Raw genomic sequence first — 18,309 nt, forward strand, 5'->3', positions numbered from 1 at the left:
AAAAAAAAAAGTTTCAAACCTGATAATGATTTGTTAACGTACAATGAATTGTCATTAAGGTCTTGTCTTGTGGGACAGCATACTAAAATTATACATTTAAGAAAACATTCTCCCAAAATACAGGCTTTTGTTGTCTGGAAAACGTTAAGCAAATTTACCAAGAGCTGTCACTTCTTCATTTCCATATGACCTCAAAGACTCCAAGGAAATTTCGTAACAAGTCACAAGATAAAACTAACAATACTGTTGAATGTACGTCAAAGAGAAGATTTCAAATAGGAAAGACTATGACCACAGCAAGCAATAGACTCAATGAATTATTTTAATACAAAATGTACACGTGTAAAAAGTAGAAAAAAATCCAATATTTTCACTGTGAAAAATAAAATGGCAAAAAAAAAAGACACCTTAGTGGATCGAGTTTGTTTTTAAGTACACCCGGGTTTGCTGAGGGTAAAGTAGGCAATTTTCACATCCATACAACAGGTTGTAAAATGTCACAAATAACTTTAGTTACAGTACTGAGGTTGTGAGTAGTTTTTGTATAAGAGTGCTTCATCTCTCATAAATAGGGTAACCCTGTGTCCAGTATTTTGTCATTTTGCGATTCCAAATGCTGCCGTACGTTTATTGTGAATAGGCACGCCACAAAGGCCCCGTCATCGCGTTTTTGTTCCAAAGTCAGCTGAGATATTTTGTCTGAATTCTGAAAACAGGGTCACGTCATACCTTGAAGGGGTAATCCTGCACGTAGCGTAGAAGAGGCCCGGGGAGTGGTAGCAGCGCGGGACAGTCCGTTTGCCTGTTTATGACCAGACGTGTTAGGTGCTGCAGTGAGGGCAGTCCCTGGGGTTTGTACACTGCGCGTTTAAGTTTCAACACAACCGAGGAGTCTTGAGTGCTCTTTGAATTCCCCTTTTCCTCCGCGTTTCCCTCCTCCACGTGCCTCTCGGGTCCCATGTAGTGCTGCACCAGGCTGAGGACGTTGGGGAAGGATGAGAGGCTGGGGCGTGCCGGAGAGCTAGAGTCCAGTAAAAAACGGGATCCCTTGTATTGTATTCGTATGCTGGTGGGACCCCGCACTGTCCGGACTGAGAGGGTGAGCATGTACATGGGGTGAGAGCTGTCCCGGATCAGAAATGCTCCCTCTGAAGCCTCCTGTAGAGCGGCGTGAGCCTGCGCTGCTGTTACTGCGCCCCAATACCATCCTGCAAAGATGAATTCAATATTAGTCAATGTAACACAAGCCCAGCTGTAATCAAAAAATAATACACAAACAGAATTCCCCGTAGATGAACGTTGTCGTCCCTAGAACTGAACATCAGCGCGTCCTTTTCAGCTTTAATTGAATTACCTGAGTTTTCCAGATAGCAGAAGTTATTGGCGATGGTCTGCAGGTCTTTTGCGGGGTCCCAGAAAAGAGGGGCGCTTTGAAGGCAAGAGTTTGACGGTACATTCTCTGTCCGCATGCCCAGCAGACAGTCAGGAGATGCAGAAGCGGACAGGAGAGGTCTAGGGCTGCAGCACAAAAACATAATATGGTTAGGAATGTTATAATTGATACGTCTGCTTCCTAAAAAGATCCATACATGCAACACATGTACGGGGGTATTATTGTAGCGACCTTGTTTCAAAGGCATAATTGGCTTCATTATCATTGTCTAGTGTAGAAGAATGTATAATGTTGATAGAGCTTACTTCTATATATCCAATTGGAACTTGTGCTTGTATTGATCTCTTTTCTATTCAGTTCAAATTGCAGCCTAATGCGTCTACTGAATGATTTGACCAAGAAAAAACCCCAACCCGGATTAAACCAAATCACATTTATTGATTTGATCTTTTTAAGGTGAACATGAAACAAAAGACAAAGGGGGGAAAACAAGTGCACTTACCCTGGCACACAAAGAATCATGCTATATCGTTATCCTCAGAGTCCCACAGTGGAGTTAAACCCTGTCAGAAATGTTTCTTTCTCAAAAAGCAATAAAGAAACATAAAAGTGATTCAAAAAAAAATAGCGTGGGGGAGAAAAAAAAAAAGAAGAAGAAGCTGGATCGCTGTGCCCCCCGATAGGAGTTGGTGTTTGTCTCGGTACGCGGAAATAAACAGGTCCCTGCGCGTCCCTCTCCTTCCCCAGTCAAGTCTCCTCCGCCAAATGTAAAGAACACGGAGTACGGCGCGTGGAGCAAAAGACCGACCAACATTCACGAGAAAGATTTCTATGCGAGGTCTTTGGGTACGTGGCCGCGCGCTGTGTGGAGTGTGTTGTCACGGGAATGAGCTCCAAATGTGTGAAGGACGCGGTGTATAGACTCGGCTTTTAAAATTGACCATTTCCTAGAAGTCTATTCTGAGAACTCCTCCAGCGCTCGGGCCCTGACGTCACCGCGGCGCAGTCGGGAACCAATCAGAAGGCGCCGCTCGCCGGGTTTTTTTTTTTTTTTTTTGCGCTCGCGCACCGCTCGGCCCCGCTCTGCTCTTCAACGTTTTTTTTTTTACAAGCGGATAATGTCTCTCCGCGGTTCCGCGTTCACCGTATCTTCGCGTCCCCCCTTTGTCTCCGCGCGGTTGTGGCGGTGTGTTTTTGACTCCCCCCCCTCCCTCTCTCCCCTGCCCCCCGCGGGTTGGTGCTTGTTGCTACCCGGCGGCCGCTCACAGTCCGTTCCGCCGAAGTGCCGCTCCGCTCCCTGGAATCGCGGTGTGTGTGCGCTTCTCCCCATCCGCTTTCCAGGAACCGCGGTCGCGCCGACTCCGCCCACCGCCGCGCAGCCCTGACACAGCCTTCATTCTGGGAACTCGCCGCCTCGACATTAAAGATAATAGGAATGCGCGCGGGCTATTTCCAGTGAAACAGATTTCCCTCGATCCCGGCGGTGGGCGCACGCGGCGAGAGTTTCCCCCCCCCCCCCGGAGTACGATAATTATACTTTCGAAAACAAATAGTTATTGTGTCAGTCAAAGCAAAATATGTGTGTTTTTGAAAATCTCTTTTTTTTTTTTTTTTTTTGACATAACCCTGTTGCATGTTATTGCACATTGTAAAGTAGGCAGGTTTACTGATTATCTACGGATGACTAAGCGGGGGGAAAAGTCAAGTAGGCCTATGGGCTCGCTCTTAATCCTAATGTTTGTTAGAATTTAGTCAAGATGTTGTTTTTGGTTTCAAGAAATCACCATAGAATTTTGGAAGGCCATATATGCCTCCATCTAAATCCAAGTGTTCTGGATAAAAGGGAAAATATGCATTTGGCTTTAGGCTGCAATGAAATACATTTGCTCTTCTAAAGAGCTTCTTCTTCTCTTCATAAAACTGTAAAATCCCTGTAATTACTTTATGTCGATAAACCAAGTTTTCAGCACAGAGGCCCAGTATAAAACACTTGCATTTATTTATTTAGAATGAACCATTTGTTTGTTGTCCCTTAGAGGCCCTAGAATTAGGTTTAAGTTATATCCTCATTAGGCCACTTGAAAAAATGACTCAAGGCTCTAATATTTATACTTTATGCAAACAAATTAATATCAAGAGGTTTGTTTGTTATTTTACAATTATTTTACAGTAACAATAGCCAAGCATATGTTTTGTGATAGTGTTTTTTTTTGCAAATTATATAAGTGTAAAAGATAAGAAATGAGTGGCATTTAGTATTGATACAATAATTGATACAGGAATACGGTATTGAGTCCATAAAAGTATTGTGTAAACAAATAAAATTGCTACCAATTAGATTTAAACTTTAGACTCTGCTCAACAATACTGGGTGTTTCACGGTCATATTTACAAGAGCGTGCTGATCGAAAATAGCCCAATCTCCATGTTTTTTTTTTTTTCTTCCCAGAATTGCTCAAATGAGCTTCTTTTCTTAGAAGTCTTGTGGACTTCATCTCGCCCGGCTGGATGTTGATGACCAAATACATTTTAGTGGAGGAGAAGAAGTCAACACCCACAATTATCTACTGTTTTCATTGTATTCCTTTAGTTCAGTGGATTAAAGTAGACATGGAAGTATGCAATACCAAGGAGTAAAATACAAGTTGTGTTTAGACTTTACCTTAGTAGTAGCAGTGAGACAAGAGGGCACTGTGGTAAAGAATGAGTTAAACAGGATCACAGCCTTCAGGGCATTGGTCGTAATAAATAAAGGGTGCAGTAGTTTTTACGATTGTGGCCATTTCTTAAAATCTGAATGATGTAAATTATGCACCAATTGGACTCATAGTGACATCTTGTGAAATGTAACGGCACTCATGTAAATAATTCGACATTTGAGAATGTTTTCCAGGCTGGCGCTTCTGCCGTTTATCCTGGTGTCTTTCTGGCGACTGGGCTACAAGGAAGAGAGCACATTTACTGAGAAGGAAACAGTAAAAGGCACACACACACACACACACACACTACCACGAGTCCAGCTTTCCAGGATCTGGCCTTGTGTGATTTAAACTGACAAGAAAACATTATATTTCAGGGAGTACTCCGAAAGCAGCTGGATAGATACACATGATTTAGGGGAGAAAAGAGGGGGGAAGATGGCCCATTTTGAAAAGAAATAAGGTTATGTTTAGATTTTTGTTTTTGTGCACAGATTTTTATGTTAGCGCAGTCCCATAACATGTGCCCTGTCTGTTATCAGCACGGTGCATAACCACCCACACACCACATATAAAGGGCCTAGTGGTGGTGCATTCACAGTGGGCATCTCTTGTGGTAAATGTTGTATTGATGTTGCTGTATACAGTGTGTTCTCTACATTTATGGCAAGGACATTTTTTTTTCTTTTGTGAATGCAGTTGTTATTGCATTCACTGGCAATTTCCTGAGTGCATCAAATTCATATGGAGGTATTTTTTAAACTTTGTAATAGAAAGCGTTGTTTTTTTTGCAGTTTAACTTGTAGGAAGTGTAGTAGTGAGTATAGAGTGTTCAAGGAGTTGTATGACTTGAATTACTTTAGTGGTTGTAGTATTAAAATAACTGATCCTTCTATGACTTTTTGAGAAAATACTGTCCGTGTTCAAACTATTACACTCCTAAAAGAGCACCAGCTATTCGCCTATTATACTTTTTTCCTCTTTTTGCTCTTCCCATCATCGTCATCTTTTCCAGACATGTTGCTGCGGCCGTCCCGCTTGACAAAGGCAATGCCAGAATATTGTTGCAACAGCAGCTGAATCGTGGGATTGCCTGGATGTTAGGTGGATGTGTGGTCCTTTTTGAGATTATCTTTGAAAAACGCGTCAATTATTTAAAATATCACAAGTATCAATGACAAATGAGTGCGTCCAGTTTGATTCCAGCCATGGCCAGTTCATAGTGTCACTGCTGTGTCTTTGAGCGGGTCCGTTCGCCCAAATGACTAGTGTGAGCGTAGATGGTGAAAGAATAATGGTGTGCTTTGTGAAGCTTATCAAGCGCATTATTGACCCAGGCCCTTGTTTTTTTTTTATTTAATCATTTTTCAACATTTTATAGTATCGATAGTACACACTTAAAGCATTGCTGAACACTTAATCCTTTCTAAAAAAAAAGAAAAAAAAAGAAAAATCTACTTTCCTCATTATTATTGCTCCGACTGAATGGTTTTCTAACCTTGGACACAGGGGTGGTGTTTTAGATGCTGAACAAAAGCGGATTTTCGCGAGTAGGTACAAAATAAGTAATGCTTTAAACGCCTCACGAAATGATTTGCAGTGTGCGGTTATTATACAGCAACTGTTATCGATGAATTTACACTAAACAATTATTTGTTGTTTTTGTGTTTCCTTCAAACGCATGCATCATTGTGTGTGCCTGTAGCGATAAACTCAATGCTTCATTTGTAAATCTGTGGTTTCAGGAACACTTTTGGTCTGATGTGATGGATTCAGGGAACAGGTCCTTGCCGGAACACTCTCATTAAACACCATTATATCAGATCAAATCTTTGCCGGATCCTCCTAAACATTTACCCTTAAAAACTGGAACGGGGCATCAACTTAAGCAATGGATAAACTACAGAGAAATCATGTAATACCACAGTAAAAATATGTTTATTTGTCATTTCATTTCCCAGTTTTTTACAAATATTGATAAAAAACCTCTTTTGGCTCTAAACATGAAATTGATACAACAAATCAGTGCAAACACATGAAGAAAACTGCAGCTCTATCATGTTGAAAACACACAACGAAAGCCATTGTTTGTGGCCTTTCTTTTGCCTTGTTCTTAAAATGACAATGGAGATGAAACGAAGCACGGTGATGTGTGATAACAGAAAAAGGGATGACAGCGTAATTTGCACAATAACTTCATGCCACACTTCAAGTCTTTGCTGTGGTCTGTACAACAAGGAGATCAATTCAACACAGAGTTTGGGATTAGGACCGGAACAGGAGACTAATGTGTTGTGTTCGCAGTTCAAAATACATGGAGGGCAGGTCAGAATTTGATCACAGGATGATTTTTTTTAATAATCACCCGCTCTAATAACTCAAAATACAGCGTTTTTAATCATACAGGTACATAGGCTATGATTGAGCCTCTACATACTACAGTAACATTGGCCCAACTGCTGACGAACAAGTAACTTAATCTGTGGATTTTCTATTTCTATTGTGGACATTTATTTTAAACATAGCGTCTTAGCCATACATTTAACAAATCGCCCGCCCTTAGTTTTTTGCAACTTGAACACAACCCATGAAAGGAGGTCAATCCTGTTTCTAGCTGTCCTGCACCGCGTCTCCCGTGCCCCTGATCAGACGTTTGTGTCCCCGTTTGCCTGCGGGACCTCGGGGCTTGGCAAAGGCCTGTTTATGGGCGTGTTGTTTGGGATGGACCTCATCGTACAAGAACTGTTCAGTCAGTTCGTCTCCATCGTCGATCTCCAACTGCGGGTTCAGAGGGGCACAAAGTGAGTTCCGGTTGCCTGTGATCATGTGTCTAAACGGTGCGTGTCCGTCCCGTGATGCTACAGTGTCCACAACCTTCCGTGGGGACATGAGATTGTGCTGGTGCAGGTGTACCGTGTACCTTTTTTGCGATTTCCATATGATAATCTTTCTCCACTTCCTCCAGTAGCCGGCTCTTGCAGCTCGAGTACAGCATCCGCTCTTTGATGCTGCAGCTGTACCCTGGCATTGAGTAAATAAACACTGCAAGGCAAGAAAAGAGGATATGAACAGTTGACAGTGAAGTTTGTTATCGGGCATACCAGGGCTGAACCATTAAGAAGAAAAACATCAAGTCATTTGTGAAGTATTGAGATTATAACTGCAAGTTATTATTTAACTGGGCACATTTTAAACCATGAGCATTTACATTTGAGGGAAGACTGTCATACGAACTGCAAATCAAATGCATTTCAAAACATGTTTGTAAAGATCAGTTTTACAATGGCCATTTATTTATTTGTAAAGGATTTTGTATCAACAAATAATTGCAGCCTTTCTGACTTGCCAGTTGTAACCATTCCAATTACACTTTCCCTTATCGTACATGACACATTAACATTCCCACTTTAATGAAAGGGTGCCCACCAACAGAGTCCAGGTAGTCTCCTTCATGGCTGTGTTTGTAAAGGAACAAGTGATATCGGGGCGTGTCTTTGGGAACTCTCCGGGGCAGTTCTTGAATTTCTGTGGGGTTGGAGTGCACCAGCTCGATTGTCTCCTTCTCAACGTCCAGCTTCTGTAGACAGAAGTAAAATGCTTGATTATAATTATGTTGTTGATTTTTTAAGTGGATGGGATGTACAAATAAGGGAGTAAGGGAAACAATTAGAGATCACAGATCTAGTTCACACACACACAAAAACTTTCAAGGGGAACAATATTTCCCTTATTTCAGCCAGGTTGAGGTTCACATCTACCAACCCGGCACGTACACAGCACATTCATGCAAACAACAAGGACCCATTCATCCATTTTCTTCTGCTTTATCCGGAGACGGGTCGCGAAGGCAGTAGTCTAAGCAGAGATGCTCAAACTTCCCTATCTACACACACTTCCTATCACTCCAGGCAGCTGAGAGACAGTCCCTCCAGTATGTCCTGGGTCTTCCCGTGGGCCTCCTCCCAAAGGGATGCGCCGGAACACCGGCGACCAGGAGGTATCCGAAACATGCCTGAGCTCAGCTGGCTCACCTCAACGTAAAGTAGCAGCAGCTCTACTCCAAGCTCCTCCCGGGTGACTGAGTTCCTCACTCTGTCTCCACCCTGCGAAGGAAACTAATTTGGACTGACCACATGGGAAGAAACAAAGATTGACCCGTAAATCAAGAGCTTTTTTGCTGAAGAAAAAGAACAGAGGAGCACAGTGTGGGTCCATGCGTCAAAATGTCTAAAAATACAACAGGTGCTTCTTAGGACTGCAGAAAGAGGCTTGTTCTGTGGGTTAACTATGTAAAGTGTACTTCATTGTGGCTGTTTCCCAAAAATAAAAAAAATCCAAGGCACACTGTTGTATAGAAAAAGTAAAAAGCCTTTATTCCATTGTGGCGAGAATAAAATACACACCGCGTGCGTTTCGGCCTGGCTGTGACCTTCATCAGGATACAAAACCAAAATGAAGAGCTTTGTCTTTTGAATCAACTCCCTCTTCAGGAGATAATACAGAATGAATAAAGAAGAAGTCTTATTTTCCAGATTATTCATAAGAAAAACTGTAGGTGAGTTGCCAAATGAAATCTAATAAAGCACGTGCAAGATATGAAGTTTTGCTAGAGTAATGTGATTCACAAACACATGGTGCAAATTAATACATATTTCAAAAAAACGATTAAAATATTATGAAGTGAAGTGAGTAGATAATGTTATCCTTGTTATCACGGCGGGTCTGGTGTTATAGGTTGCAACTGTACACTTTGTCATCAGGAGATCCTTCGTGGCTTGTGCAAAGGATTTGAGTGAGTTTGACGAGGGCCAAACAACTGAGCAGACAACTGGATGTGAGCATCTCCTAAACTGCAGCACGGGTGTGGGGGGGCCTGGCCCCCATTCAACAATTCCCGAGTCCTTGTAGTGTTTTTCTGGGTTAATCACCATTTTATCCCTTGATTTAACCCGGGATTAGCACAGATTAACGTCTTAATAAACGCTACTTGGAAAAGCTAAATATTCTGATAAATGTAATACCGACAGAAATGTTAACAGACTCACCAACTGTATGTAATTAATGCGTTTTTGTGACAGAAGGTGCAGGGCTCTCTTTGCAGACTCTTGCAGTGGGAAGGCCAACCCTTGGAGCGTCTGTTTGATGTCCATGCTGATTTCTGCTTTCACCTACAGAGGGCGGTAAAGAGACACCAAATATTCAAACCGTGGGGACATGGGGGATATCACTGAGTTCAGGAACAGAATGTCCACAACAATATGCAAGAAATGTAAGGTCATGGAGTACTTCATGTGGGACAAATGCGTTCAACCTAAACTGGAAGTATACTTTTATACTACTGTGCACTACTAGCATATACCACTACCATGCCGAAAGAAAAACTTTTCTCCATTTAAAAAGCAGGGTATGAAGTATGTTTTAATGCCACCATGTATGTTGACTTGGGACTAGCATAAATAGTGCCTCTGATTGGTACCTACATTGGCCAAGAGTAAGGGGTAGCAAGGATTTTGTCTTAAATGTACAGATGTCACTCTTGAAAGTGCCTAAGGTATGCCCTGCTATAGGTCCATTGTTAGTTGAATGGGCCACTAATAGAACAAAAAAAGTAAGAACATAAGTTATGAGTTGGGCGTACCTGTTTAACTCTGCCCTGTAAAATACAACACACAAAGAAAAAGGTTTAGCTGAATGTACAGTGGCAACACATGAAGACAACATTCAGGTAGTTTGACCCCTGACCTCTGTGATTTTGATCCTCTGCAGTTCCTGTTCGGCCACAGTTAGAGGGGCGGGGCCGGCGCACGATGCCACATGATGCTGGTATCCGAGTAAGCACACGTCATCCTGGAGGCGAGAGGGATGGAAGCAAACGTGCCATGAAGCGTTGGGTGCAGAGATTCAAGATGCTGAACTGCTCCATCCACGTCCTGGTTTAGACCTGATACAGTCCTAGTTTTGAGCCTTTTCAGTCTCTGTTTAGCCTTGAGTCGGCCCGGGTTTAGTCCTCGCTTTAGTCTAGTTTCCAGAGTTGGACTTAGACTAGGTTCATGCCCAGTCTTGGACCTAGAGTAGTCCTCGCTTAGTCTTGGTTAAGACCTTGCTTAGTCCATTTTTCTGAATCCTGGTTTACACTTGGCTTGTGTAGGTTGAGGCCCTGCGTTAGTCCTGGTTTACTCTTGTATATTACCCAAGTTTTGACATGTCCTGGTTTAGTTCCTGGTTAAACCTAATGTATAGGTCTGGTTTAGTCTCTATTCCCTGCCTGGATTAGCCTTTGTTTGTGTTACTTCAGGCTCTGATTTGTCCTGGTTAAGTCCTTACGTCCTGCAATAGTTCTGACCTTGTCTCTTTACGCCTGGTTTTTACTATATTTGTCCCAACGTCGTCCTTTTTTCAGGTTTAGACCTAGTTTGTGGTGGCTTAGTTCCTGGTTAAGTCCGAGTTACATTCCTCTAGGTCAGTCATTCTCAATTGGTTTTGGCCATGACCCCCATTAAATATTTATATATCATATATATAATATATCATCAATAATTATGTAGTATAATATCAAACTACTTAGTCACAGACGTCTGCATTGATTATAAGGCAACAGTAATATGAGGCAAGGCCCAATGAAACCCTCTGAAAAAGGTCTTGTGCTCTGACCCACCAGTTGAAAGCCACTGCTCTAGGAGACCTCATAGGTACAGTCCAAAGCATGAGAAACATGAGAAAGCGTCCGCACCTCGACTGTGCCAAAAAGCTCGTATTTTACATGGCCCCCTCCGAACTCCTTCTTGACTGTGGCGCGGGTGGCAGCGTACAACATCTTCTGTTTGACCTGTAAACATCAGAGGGAGTAGTGGTGTTGTGGAAACTACAGACTGTCATTCTTAATGAGGATTTAGCATGAAACACTGTGTACATAAAATAATGCATTAAAGGTGGAAGTTATCTGGATACTGCAGGGCTTACCAATTTTGAAAAAGTATCTAGTTGATTTAATTGTGAGTAGGTTTGCACATTCCAGAAGTAAGAACACTTGGGACAAGACTGAAAGATGAACTGCTAAACTAACATTCACATGCTCAGCTAACCGCTGTAACAATCTTTTTGGTACCTATGTTAGCGTACTGGCCTGTTAAGTTCATTGTTAAATTTGTTTATTATAATGTGTATGGTTATAGAAGATTCATTTAATAATATTTCTAAGGTGGTATGCCAAAGTCATGTCCTGGCAGACTTAAATAAAAACTGGTGCACTAGTGCATCAACCCAAAATGTTTGTTTGGAACCCTGTAAAAAGACCCCATGGAGACATGATTAGTTGCTGTCGGAGGACATTGATATGTAAGTTAAGTGCATTATAATATTATTACACAGTTGTACTACAATGAAATGTGACCTCTACATTTGATTGACATCACTAGGGGGCCTGTAAGGAGCAGTGGGCAGCCACGTACAGAGCCCGGGGACCCATCTCCAGATGCCAGGCTGGTCAGAATCAACATGCACGAGGATTAAACTATAATGCATGTTTTGGGCAGTGTTGGGCAAGTTACTTAAACATTGTATTATATTTTATATTAGTGATTCCAGCTTTAAAAATGTAATATGTTTGTATTACATATTACTCTTTCAGAAATGTAATTTTATTTGGGGGGAGTTTGGTATTATTTCGTTCATACATTTAAATGCTCTTGTAACTTGAGTTACTTGAATTGTAATGACTAATATATATAACTCCTGTATTTTGTGTAAGTAATATGTTATATTCCTTAGCTACTGAAAAAAGTAATCTCTGTATATCGCCGCTAAGACAGTGCTTTACACCTAGCGATCTACTTGAAGCAAAACTTACAGCGATTTGGTTGGTAATACAGTAATTTTCCTAAATCCCTAATTGCTTAGGGAATTTGACTTTGGATTTTTCCACTTCTGTTATGACAGCAGCATGGTGAATCATGCATAATAAGCAGTTATTGGCAGTAAGAGGCAGAGTGTCATACCGGAGACTGATCCGGTGACCATGAGATGAAGATCCACTCGTAGCCCAGTGCATTATGGGAGTCGAGACGGTACAGGAAGTAGCTGGGCTCTTGGTCATCGAGGAGAGGAAGTAGGAAGTGGTCGTAATCCTGGTCCCAGCTCTGCTCTGGTTCTCTGTAGGCCCCAAGAACGAGCTGCTCTGAAATCAGACAAAAGCACAAAATCTACAATCAATTCATCAATTCCTTTTTGTGCAGCCCATTATCACAGCAGCAGTGGCTTCACAAAATAATGCTGATTTGATCAAACAGAACAACAACTTTAAAATCAATATCAAACCATACTACAGACTAACAAAAATGTCCTTAGACTCTCTGTGAGACCACAATCTAATGTACTGTATGCTGTATGCTACTGTGTACTGTATGCTACTGTGTACTGTATGCTACTGTGTACTGTATGCTACTGTGTACTGTATGCTGTCAAAACATAATTGTGCTAATATGGCTGCAAACTGATGCCCTCAGTAGAGTCCTTTATTGCACATTCAGCTTCTCAGCAGGAGAACTGGGTTATGTGTCATTGTATAGGTGCACGGAGGCCCAGGGCAGTGCTGTCAGAATGACTGACCTAAATGAACACTTCAGGTGAGGATAAGGCATAAACTGGACACAGGGCCTAATGGGGTCATGTCTATGGATGACCTACATGAACACTTAAGCAAAGGAGGTAAATATCATTTTGTTGTTGAGAATTTGCTTGATTTGTTTGATTATTATTATTATTTTGAAGGTGGTAAATCTTAATGACATGGATTAAATATTGTACTCTATTTAAAGTGTACTACAAATCTAAAATTGTTAAAGTACTTTACACCGTTATCGTCTGCATTGATCAAATTAGGAACTGTTCCTTATAGCTACATACTGTATGGCCGCACAGAGGATGTGTGGAGTCAACAGCTGTGCTCAAAAGTTTACATACCCTGGCAGAATATTTGATTTTTTTGACAATGTGGTTCTTTATTTTTTCTGATGGTAATGCAGCCCATTCTTCTTTGCAAAAACCCTCCAGTTCCTGTGAGTTCCTGGGCTGTTTTGGATGAACTGGGGGTCCCATTAGTGGCCATCTCAGTCTCCTGACCTCAGTATCATTGAACCACTGTGGGGAGAGCTCAAACGTGCAGTTCATCCAAAACAGCCCAGGAACTTACAGGACTTTTTGTGTTACCTTTCAAATTCTTTGGAAAAATAGTATGTAAACTTTTGAGCACAACTGTATATGCTCTCCCTGTGCTTCCTGTGGGTGCTTCTGTTGAAAGTCTTGACCATGACCTTATTTCTCTGGATCTACAGGTGGGTCATCCATTTCCCTCAGCAGTGGACCTTAAACACATGTTATATGCCTACAATATATTAAACACACAGATTGCAGTTTCTTTTTGGTTTTACACTGTCACGTGTGTTTTATACATTACTACCCCTGTGTATGTCGTGATCATTTGTACATAAAGAAACAAGACAGGTTTACTGTGAATATTTCCAAAATATTATACACCTTGTTGTTGCATCAAAAAGATAATCACCATGTTTTAGGATGAATATTGAAGAAAATCCCACGGTGGAGTGTCCTTGTAGGGGGGTTTCCCAGCACCTCTCGGGCCGCTGCTATTCTGGGCTCTGACACATTCCTCCTCGACGCATTTATGTCATACTTTCCATTGGCCATTCTCTTTAGTTTCAACTTAAATTCCTGTTGTTTAAGTTTTGTTTAAGTAAACTTTATGTATGACGGCAGTGGTGCTCAGAGGTTTTTGCAGGATGCTTTAGCATAATGTATCTTTGGTCCTCCATACCACTGTTGCCCTGTGCCGTTATTCCCCCTTTTCTATGGACGAGGAAACAGCGGTGCTGGGAAACATCATTGCATCTGCTCCCTGGTACCATTACACTATAGTATGGATTTCGTTTAGTATGAACTGTGACCTGGTTTATGCAGTTATTGACCAGTTTATTCTTGGTGTAGACCTGGTTTGGTCCTGGCTTTTCCTCAGTTTAGTTTGGTTTTTGTGTATTTATTGTTTTACATCTGGGTAAATCAACACTATGGCTAGACCCCCCAAAAGTATGAGAGGTAAAATGCAGCCCTTGAACCACTTTTTGTGTTCTAATAGAATTTGTCCAATTGGTAAAACCTATTATTCCAAGTTCAACCTGTTATCTGCACTCTGAGGGTTAGGGTTATGCATATCTAGATCTCAAAGCGTATGGACAGGAGAGCTTACAGCCTATATGCCAGTGTGATAGCTCATTTGAAAGCCAAGACCTTCTGATTTCTAAATATGTGTCAGAATTGTGTGAGCGAAACACAACTTACATCACATTTGCAGTTCCTAATCATAACCCTAATACCTGACCCTAACCCTAGCCCCCTGATCAGCCAGCAACTGGTTAAAAAAAATCCTCCTGTTCCCTTTTCGTAGGTCCTCCCTAAAAAGAGCACCTTCAGAACAATTACTTTACAAAAACTTCCTGAGCACTTCGACTTTTGATTGTCTTTTTCCATGAGATGAGCCCAGTGGTCTGATGGATTTGGAGGACAGGCCAAAACAGTCACCACAACACTCTCATTCAACACCATTTCATCATCTCAAATCTTTGCCGCTTCCTCCAAAATAGTTCCTGTATCCTTTACCCTGAAAAAGTGAAGGTGGAGAAATGCCAATACCACGACCACCATGAGGTCCTCTACTTCAATGAGAAAACTTCAGACACTCTTATGCTTGGTTTAGTGAGTAAAACTACCGCGGGAACCGATGATGCAATGCGAGGATAGAGACAGACAGTAAACTTAGCGGCAGTGATGAAATCAACACTAGTTCACGTTTCACTTTTGACATCGAAAAGCAATGCTCAATCATGTCCAGTCACAAGCCGCTGCAAATAGACAAGTGTCACCATCAAAGCATTGCCTATCCCGCTGTGGGACAGTCCAGCTCTGACCCAGCACGCCTGGCATGACATCCATCAAATGCAAGTCTGAACATTTAGGCCCCACCATGTACAGACAAGAGAGGCTAAGTCGTTAATAATGAGTGACTTATATGGATCAGGTCATCGTCCCAAACCGGATGTAAACAGCCATAGAAACATCAGTCATCACCCCATATGCAGCGGTGAGAAACCCCGCGCTGACACACATCTCACTCGGGCCACGATAAACGCTCGGGATGAAGGTGCATTATTAGTCACAGACATGAGTTAGAGAGGATATTTAGTTACTGCGACAAATCACTGCTTCTTTTTAAATCATGACTGTACGCAACATTTCTTTCTGAAAACACTGGGTGTACAAATGACATAATCGGTCAGTAACAAGAGTCTAGGGCAGGGGTGGGCAACTTCAGGCCCGCGGGCAAAAAAAGGCCCTCCAGCCTGGAGCCAATATGATGCTTTTGAGAAATATTATTACACATATCTGGGGTCAAATACGTGTTTAAGTGCCCTAAAAAGGCTGGAAATACTGTCAATTACATCCAAATATCCAAGAGGATGCCCCCAAAGCCCATATTAGGACAGATATGATGATCAACACTGGGAAATGGAGAAAATGTGGCTTTATTTTGGGCCACAATTTTCACTAATCTTTTCTTTTCTAACTTGGTGAAAAACTAATCCCGGTCTAGGTTTTGGACTAACTTAAAGAACGTAGTGCTCAAGATGCGCTCGTGTACATTGCAGGCCCAGATACAGGGAGGCCAAAGGCAATATTTAAAAAATGTCCACCCTCAGGTTAGTGGCATGAGGATGAGGATCTCTATTTGCCCCTCTTAAAAAGTTTGATACTTCAGTCAGTTTGTTATGGAGCTGGCGCTCATCAATGTTTTTGCAGATTTGGATAATGTTTTACGGCGTAACATTTTGGATTATACTGTCGCCAATACAAAACATGCCCCGATACCAGCTCGACACAGAAAATGCTATTCTTGTTGTGGAAAATGAAAGAATGAATTTGGATAAGGACCAAACCTATTTAAATTTCATATTTGTCTGTCTTTAGTCAACATCTCCATGGAGATGAGCCTGAGACGTTCACAGTCTGGTCTGAGGAGAGGTGAGACACATGTGAGTTCATGTTTTAGCGTAGAGAAGCAAAACATTTTTTTTTAAACTATCTGTAATAAAATGAATGCTTATATTTTATTGGGAGCGTGTTGCGTGGTGTGGCTTTAAACGTTTAAACCCATGAGAGGACAGACTGCACCTGATTTTGACCCAGTTTTGTCGAGTTCAGCCACTTTTGTTATTATTGAATAAGACAATATGATGTTTTATTTAGTTAGAGGTTACTTTAGCTACACTATTGTTGTGTTGGATTGTGATCCTGATAGTGAATGACAACAAACATCCAGTAGGATAAAGGTAAAATTACATTTTAGTCCAATCAGATTGTTCAACACAATCTGCTCTTGGTTTGATGTTCAGCATCAGAACATCCTGGTTTGTGAAGCTGCTGAAAGTCTTCACAAAGGTGTTTGGAAGGTGTAGGCCTGTCCTCCTGTCTGCATTGTCCCGGGCGGGATCACTCACCGTCTTGGATGCGCACCTTGATGAGGCGAAGTGCTCCCCCTCTGGCTCGGGCCAGGAACTCCCTCAGTTCTGGGGTCAACACCAGCGCTAAGAACATGGCGGGGCAGTGGCAGCGGTCCTCCCGCCGGCTACCAAAGATAAAAGGAAAACAAAAAAAACACGCACACAATTTCTAGTCCCCCCCCCACACACACACAAAAATCAATCAATCACTAATCAAGTCCAGACAGAAGGCGCTGAAAAATCCTTCAATGGGACACTTCACTCCGGGTTCATTGAGTGGGCTGTCGCGTGCGTCTGGCCTCTCTAAAGCTGTTTGACTGCATGAGCAGGGACATCGTGCAAGTAACTGGGACGGAATCATGTGCACACAGAGGCAACCTGATCACTTGGGCCAAAATTAGCTCTCTGACTGTCCAGCCATGGGCACTGGATTGAGAAACCCCCAACCCCACCACGGTCCCAAGCACCAGGAGAGAAGGAGAGAAGGGGACAGGGCATTGTCCTCAGAGCCAAGTGCACTTTATCTGGTCCTGTCATTTACGCTACGTTTTGGGACTTCTCATTTGAAATCTACTTTTCATCTGTCATCTTACTTTGAAGTAACCTCGAGGTGATATTTCCCCAGGAGCCTGGACCATCTGGAAAACTCAATCAATCCCCAAGTGCACATTTGGAAAATTATTTAGACTAAGTGACATTTCTAAGCTACATTTCACCTCCTCCATAATTCGTACATTACTGTCCTAATAATCGTAAATGAGTAATTTAATGACAAAACAAGATTGTTTTTTGCACATCAACTTGTTTGCCCTGACGTAGGCCCTACATGTGACTCATGTAAACAAAACATTTTGAAATTGTTACTTAATATAGATCTTGCTCATTATCTCCTTCCCCAATTTGGAAATCACTCCTGAGCGAAATAAAAACGGGTCATTACTCATCACGCCTGTGCTTTGATGGAAATACTTAGCCAACATTTACAATGATTTGGTTATATATTGAGCAACTACTAACTAGATCTGAAGTATTCAGTGAACTGATTTCTAAGTTCCGTCTGTCACTAAATAGACAAGCCCTTTTTACACTTTCAAGGTCACATTGTTTACACTTGTCACGCGCACAAGTTCCCACAGGACGCACGAGGTAACAAAGTCAAAGCCATCATTTAGTCAGAACAACCTTTCCTCCTGCCCCTCTCCTTACTCAGATTCAACATATTTAACAGACCTGGGCGACGTTGGCGCAGCTCTCGTGGTCGGAAGGTCGTGGGTTCGAATCCCAGCTCCCGCAATGCACTGTTGGTTGTGTCCTTGGGCAAGACACTTCACCCTACTCCTGCCTCCAGTGTCTGCTTACATTGGTGTATGACTGAGTGTTCCTTATGAGGCCTTTAGCCTTGTCTATTTACCACATTGTGTTTCTGTATAAATCAGCTCCAAATCAACCACCAGGAAGTGAAGTAACGTCAGGCTGCGTCACTAATGTTTGTTTGCTGTGGCCTGGTATGATTATGCGATCAGGTGTAATGCAACAAAATACAATCATTTAACAATTATACAATTATTATTATTATTATTATTGTGAACAATAATAATATAATATATTACTATTATTTAAACACATGACAAGCTTTATATAAAGACACAGT

At 41.9% G+C, this 18,309-nt stretch overlaps 2 protein-coding genes across 2 annotated transcripts; both read right to left on the minus strand.

The window, feature by feature from the left end:
- Window positions 1-293: 293 nt before the first annotated feature.
- Window positions 294-2,432, minus strand: cisha (cytokine inducible SH2-containing protein a). Its single transcript, XM_079579531.1, has 3 exons — window positions 1,896-2,432; window positions 1,355-1,518; window positions 294-1,208 (listed from the first exon to the last, which is right to left on the minus strand). The coding sequence occupies exons 1-3, from the start codon at window positions 1,913-1,915 to the stop codon at window positions 724-726; spliced, it is 669 nt and encodes a 222-aa protein (XP_079435657.1). The 5' UTR covers window positions 1,916-2,432; the 3' UTR covers window positions 294-723.
- Window positions 2,433-6,701: 4,269 nt separating this feature from the next.
- Window positions 6,702-16,774, minus strand: twf2 (twinfilin actin binding protein 2). Its single transcript, XM_079579162.1, has 9 exons — window positions 16,656-16,774; window positions 12,087-12,265; window positions 10,823-10,918; window positions 9,835-9,939; window positions 9,731-9,745; window positions 9,138-9,260; window positions 7,519-7,669; window positions 7,013-7,134; window positions 6,702-6,870 (listed from the first exon to the last, which is right to left on the minus strand). The coding sequence occupies exons 1-9, from the start codon at window positions 16,750-16,752 to the stop codon at window positions 6,703-6,705; spliced, it is 1,056 nt and encodes a 351-aa protein (XP_079435288.1). The 5' UTR covers window positions 16,753-16,774; the 3' UTR covers window position 6,702.
- Window positions 16,775-18,309: the final 1,535 nt, after the last annotated feature.

This window comes from Gobius niger, assembly GCF_951799975.1.
Source record: "Gobius niger genome assembly, chromosome: 20".
NCBI classification, from domain to species: domain Eukaryota; kingdom Metazoa; phylum Chordata; class Actinopteri; order Gobiiformes; family Gobiidae; genus Gobius; species Gobius niger.